The sequence below is a fragment of the Geospiza fortis genome, unplaced genomic scaffold (genome assembly GCF_000277835.1).
Source record: "Geospiza fortis unplaced genomic scaffold, GeoFor_1.0 scaffold162, whole genome shotgun sequence".
Classification (NCBI taxonomy): domain Eukaryota; kingdom Metazoa; phylum Chordata; class Aves; order Passeriformes; family Thraupidae; genus Geospiza; species Geospiza fortis.
This window is the reverse complement of record NW_005054316.1, coordinates 243,972-250,286: the sequence shown is the minus strand read 5'-3', so window position 1 is coordinate 250,286 and position 6,315 is coordinate 243,972. Positions and strand designations below refer to the sequence as shown.

General features: G+C 36.7%; 1 protein-coding gene across 1 annotated transcript in view; it reads left to right on the top strand.

The window, feature by feature from the left end:
- The first annotated feature begins 1,129 nt into the window (after positions 1–1,129).
- Positions 1,130–6,315, top strand: part of TAB2 (TGF-beta activated kinase 1 (MAP3K7) binding protein 2) — a 20,157-nt gene continuing 14,971 nt past the window's right edge. Inside the window, 1 exon segment of the mRNA XM_005420063.3 lies at positions 1,130–1,328. Coding sequence (XP_005420120.2) covers positions 1,227–1,328 — 102 coding nt within the window. The 5' untranslated portion in view covers positions 1,130–1,226.

Here is a 6,315-nt window from a genome sequence, read left to right as displayed (position 1 = left end):
TTAATTAGAGAAGTATTGCAGTACAGTTTTTGATAAACAATATAATTGTTTAGTTGTTTCATTTGAAGAGTGTTTTTCTTATTTCTTTAAAGAAGGTGCAAGATCTGTAGTCTTGTCACTGCTTAAATTAGTCTAGCACTGTAAACTCTTGAGGAAGTAATACACATGTACTTCTAGTGAGATATAGACTAAGTAACTTTTTAAATTGCTCTACTGCTGCCACAGAGAAAGTGAATAAAATTCATGGAGATGCTTGAATAAGATTTACTAATTTAAGAGACAGATGTTCATTGGAGTTGACTATGCCAGGGTATCTATGAACCATATGGTCATATTTTTTTGTAATATTAGTTTATATAAAGAAGATACCATTCCATTGCTTAACACACAGGTGCATTCTTTGAAGATTTATTGGTAGAAATTCTTCTTGGTAAATGCCTGTAGATATCATATGGTCTGGACTGATCCTTTGTATGAATGTGTTAATTGGTGATTGTGAAATAGTCTTTTTCATAGCTTTCATAATTTCCTTCAAAGCAGGAACAGAATTAGCTGAAGAAGCCTGCAGTGTTATTTCCTTCTAGTAATAATTTCAGAATATTCTGAAGTATGTTGGGTGAAAACCAAGTAGACAATCGCTAATAAATTCTGAAACTTAGAGACATTGAACTTCTATCCACAATATCCTGACAGTAAACAAAAACAATGATGGTAAAGGTAAAAATGCAGGTACATTCAAAAGTTGAGCAAACACTATTTTCCAGTATTTGATGTGGACTACTTTGTGTTCAGTTGTGTTTAAAATAACTAAAAATACTGTTCTTAAACCAAATAATTTTAATACTTTGATAAATCAAGTCTTTTTTTATTCTTAATGTATTTTATAATATCAGTATAAAACCAAAGAGAGAAGGAAACGGACTGTCAGATGTGTCTATAAATCAGCAATTTTCAAGGTTATGAGTGTGTGAAGGACGATTACTTAGAAATGTCACATGGGAAAACATCAAAATAAAGTACAGACTTTGGCTGCATAATTGAAAAGGGATTTTGTATGTGTGTTTCAGTTTGTGGGGCGTTCTTTTGTTACATCAGAAGTGCCTGCTTTTGGTGTCTCAAGGCTTTCCTTTCTCTTCCAGAAAATGCTGGGACAGAAGAGATGAGTACTCCCTTTACTAAGGCCTAAAACTGCCTGTTGAAAACAATCCTGACCAGGCAAGATACGAATGGCCCAAGGAAGCCAGCAAATTGATATTCAGGTTTTACATGACCTGCGACAGAAGTTTCCTGAGGTACCTGAAGGTGTTGTATCCAGATGCATGTTACAGGTCAGTGCTCTGTTCATGGCTGCACGAGTAAGCAACATTGCTAACTTATGCTTTGTGTATGGGCGTCTCCTTTGAAAGCAGATGTTTTTCTTTTTCTCTATAAATGAGGCAAATATACTCAACCAGTTTCTTTATATTGCACAGCAAGCAAAGTGTTAAATTGGCCTCTTTTTTTCCATGCCTAATCAGGGGTGGTCCGAAGTAAATCAGCCTGCAAATCAATATTCAGTGTGTGCATGGAGACTACTGTCTCGCCAATCAGTATGCTCATGACTTTTGGCCATCTCAACAGCCAAAACTAACTGTGGCAAAAGGAGGGATGCAAAGCCAACTTGAGTCCAGCAGGGACAATTTAAGGCAATGCTACAATGAGCAGCATTTTAAAATTTTATTTTAATTTTTATTTGAGTGTTGAAGCAGGTCCAGAAGAAACTTTGCTACCTGGTCTCCATCAGTCTTAGAGGTGGGCCCTTGCCTGCATGCAGATTGGCACCGATGCTTTCCATTCCCAACTCCCTTGGCCTGCAGAGCCAGCACTGGTGGCCTTAGGTACCCTTTCCAGCAGGAAGCCTGGAGTGTGACATGGGCACAGCCAGGTGTTCCAAGTCGGGCTCTCTCAGGCAGGATGAGGTGCTTATAGCCTCCCTTCCACAGTGTTAGACCAGAGGCAGGGGTGAGGCACTGGCATGCATCTGCCCATGGTTTTGGCTGCCCAATGGGCTTCATTTTTTTGCTGTACCTTTGGAGTCTGTGTAATTAATTATTGGATTTCTGTTGGGCTTGATAGTAAAAAATCATTTTTGACCAGTGCTGTAGTTAGTGCTAAAGCTTCATATTCTCAACTTCTGCATGCAGCTGTCTGCTTTTAATGCTGCCACTATCAGAACACATACCATATTTTGTATCAGCTTCTTGTTCTGTATCTTGTTAGCTACTTCAGAAGATAAAGTCCCTCCAAAGCCCAACAGGGACACCTAAATGCCTAGAGTTAACAAATGTTGGTAGATTTGACTTATTTAACTATGTTGCTTAGACATGTTTGCTTTGCATTTTCCATCAATTCAAAGCATCCATAATAGCTGATTTTCTTTTTCATTCTAAGGTATTCAACATTTGATTTACTCTGGTTAATAAGAGAATTATCCAAGTAGTCATACTGATTATCAGTATACACTGATAGGAAAAATGATGTTACGGCTTCCCAGAAGGTAACTGTCTCTGGACTATGGCTAGGACAACTGTGGCTCTGATTCAACATTCTTTATATCCTAATTTTTTTGTCTTGCTATTTACATGTATTTTTATGTATGAAATACATATTTTTCTATACTTACATAAATATATGTACTGACACATACATGCATCCAAATAAAGTGTTCGTACTGTCAGTGAAACATTGTCTGTGACAATTTAATAATCATATTGCCAAGACTATCGTGAATCTCCAGTCTTTCTAGAGTAAGAAGTTGTGAAAAGTGTGTTTCATCAACACAATTGGTTTTGATTTGCAAGATGGCAAAATTCTGCTCAGGGCTCATGAGGTTTCAAGCTTTCTCCAGTTCTTTTTTTCTCATTATTTTGCAGAAAAGGAAACTGAACCAGAGTATAAATTGCCTGTACTTGTTCTCAGGATTGTACGGTGCTATTTTTGTTAGTGCTCTGTAGAACTTTATACTGCAAGTACAGTTTTGTTCTTCGAACATGAGAGCTGCTTGTTCAGCAAGGTCTGTGGACTTGATGGAGTGAATGCGTCAGTAATCATCTTTTGAATGTAATTCTTGATAAATTTAAAAACTAATGCTTGTCTTTAGTAGAGTCAGTGGTCTTCATAACATTGAATAAGTGGATTTCTTTAAATAAAAAGAGCGTTATAACTGTGAAGAAAAGATACTGTACATCCCGTATGACAGATTTATGGGGAAGGGCTTAGATTTTGAGGAAGTGTTCTAAGTCAGCTTTCTATAAGAGGATCTTTCAAAAACAGTCTAAAGTGAATAATGTTCTGTGTGTGCAGTATTGTTAAACTAATTTGTCACACTGGAAAGCTACATTTTTTGTGAACTAAGACTCACCAAGAAAATCCTGTCATGTTGGTGGTTTTTTGAAATTTCATGAGCTCTGCTTTCTCTGATGCACTTTCTAACTCTGCTACTCTCTGGCTTGGGGTCTTGTTTGTTTGTTTGTGTTTTGGTTTGTTTGGGGTTGTTATAAAAGCTGCCTAACATGACCTCTTCAAACCAACAAATTTTGTACTTGGACTGTTGGGAAAGATTGAAAAGCAGAATTTGAGAGTACCCGTGTACATGTTTTTAATGCTGCTGGAACAGTGTCTGAATCCTAAGTTCTGCCACCTTGTAGCTGAACACAGTGGAAGGAATTTCCAATAAAAGCAATAAGTGTATTTGAGATCAAAGACAAGTACTTGAGGACATTTGGTATAAAAAGTGCCTTGCCCCTGCAGTACCTTATGTGCAGCCATCATATGTCAGGGTGAAGTCATTTTTAAGCTAGGAGTTATACCCCAGGTGAGAATCTGAAGGAATATAAGCAATTATGCAGTTCATAATATTATTGATGAGGTTTTTTATTACAAGGAAAATGTCTTTGGATAACTGTGAATTGTACAGAAAAAATGTACAGATACTTCAGTCATTCTTCATTAATTCTTTGTAAACAAACCCAGCTGTTTCTAAAGGAAGGTTTATAGCATTATATGCTTATAATGAAAAAATTAAGGATAAAGAGAATATGCAAATACCTCAAGGTAAATAGCCCACTGTTGAAATACCTAAACAATATATAGCATGCTAACAGCAGAGGACCACCAAAGAACTAATAGGAGGAAACCTAAACCAGCTTAATCTAGGGAGTAAAAAGTCTTGGGCTGACAGCACTGAATATTCCTAAGAAATTTTGTATCCCTCTTCTTCCCAACAAGCCTCCTGCATTCTGCTCTCCTCATTTAAAGGAATCACTGCAGTGCCCACAGTCGGTGGACATTGTTCCCTGTTAATCTGTTTTTTGTGTGAGGAGCATTCTGTATTTGCTCCTGAAGTCTACGTCCTCTCCTTGCTTCCTCATTTCCCTCCAACATTCTTATTCTTTCTTTTTTTTTTCTTTCTCTTTCAGGGTGCCAACATTTTAAACTCAAATGGGACATGGGCAGAGATAAGATGAGGGGTATTGTTTTGCTGGAATATGCTCAGTTCTGCCATCAACCGGTTCTCTGATCTGTAAAGAGCTAGAAGCGGTTGAAACTCTGCCTCTGCCAACCAGAAGATGCCAGGGGTTCCATGTGCCCGTTTCCCCTTTGAGTTCTCCAATTTTCTCTTTGACGTCACTGAAATTTTGGAATTGATTGGATGCAGTCTTAAAAAAGAAAAAAAAAGTTGTCCAAAGAAATGCATTCAAGCTGAATGTAAGGGCCTTGCAAGCTTGGCCTGTTCCTTTTTCGTTTGGTATTTTTGGCCTTTCTGTTAATAATTTTAATTCACTTCATGCAAAATCTGCCTTTGAGATCTTTCTAGCTTGTTTTTCTGTGGCATCCTATCTTTTTCCCTTTTCTGGCTCCCTTTCTCCTTTGCAACAAATACCAGGCTGTTGTTCTTATCTTAGCACTGTTCTGTCCATGTGTTTCCTTTCTTCACTACTAACTTCCTTTGATTATTTCATCCTCTGGTGCTTATTCCAAACTAGAGCCAATATGTGTAACATCAATTTGATCCATTTTCATATTGCTGAATACTTTTTTGCAGCAATCCTTATGTAGAGCTGGCTTGATAGATAGCCTTTAGAGAATCCAGTCATTTTAAAAAGTTCTGTGGCTAGGGTTTTTTTTGGGATTTTTTTTTCTTTAATTTGGAAGAATTCAGAACTGTATCTGGTCTGTATGAACACATGGTTTTGGTTTTGTGGGTGAAGTTTAGCCTTGTCATCCCTCTCCCACTTCTGTCTTTTTTCTTTTCTTTTCTTTTCTTTTCTTTTCTTTTCTTTTCTTTTCTTTTCTTTTCTTTTCTTTTCTTTTCTTTTCTTTTCTTTTCTTTTCTTTTCTTTTCTTTTCTTTTCTTTTCTTTTCTTTTCGTAAATCTGTAAGGTAGAGACAGTCTTGCTATGTCTGCACAGCACTGTCACCTTCATCGTGGTCGAAGAATGAGAAATGGCTGCTAGTTTAACAAAAATTACAAAATAGAAAGCATGTAGCATGGATCAGTTTATCTGGTTGTGTTACTTGTTAATTAACTGATTATGTTGCTACTTGGCACATGCAATTTTTTTCCTTGATCACATGCATTTTTTTCTAGTAACCGTTTCTGTGTGCTGGATGGATTTGCCACCTATTTAGTGTTAATAACATGGGCCTGAACAGGTGCTCTTCTGGCTGAAAGTATTAACCTTGATTTCTTGAGGGGTGGGAGGTTCTGTGTGAAAAGTGATAAAGACGGAGCGCAGTATGAAGAAATTAGGTCACTGATGCACGCTTACTCTTTCTAACAATCCTTATGTAGGAAACTCAGTTGAGAAGATTAGAGTACAATATTATTACACATGTGGAAAAGCAGAAGAGATTAGGGGTTTGCATCTGAAATGTTCTTAAAAAAGAGTTAGCTAGGTTGTGGTTTCTTTTCTAAGTCATCCTATTACTGGGTTTAAAAGGTACAAATATAAGTATTTCAGAGCTTTGCAGGCAGTGATTTTAAATGAAAATACAAATGTCCTCTGGGTTTTCAATAATAGTTTTGATCTTACAAAAGAATGTGTTATTGATGTATTTGTATAAACTAAATTTTTGCATTTCTTCTGAAGTCATGTACAGTTTCTTGAGTCTGCGTGTTTCTTCTCTTCATAAGATTCACTTTCTGTTTTCGTCAGGAGGTAATGCATAACTGGTATTGAAGTGTTTGGGAAAACATTTAAAATAAATATGTGTGTTTATTTTTATTTTTAAGTTATTAATCAATACTATGCAGATGCTGTGAATCCATTCCTG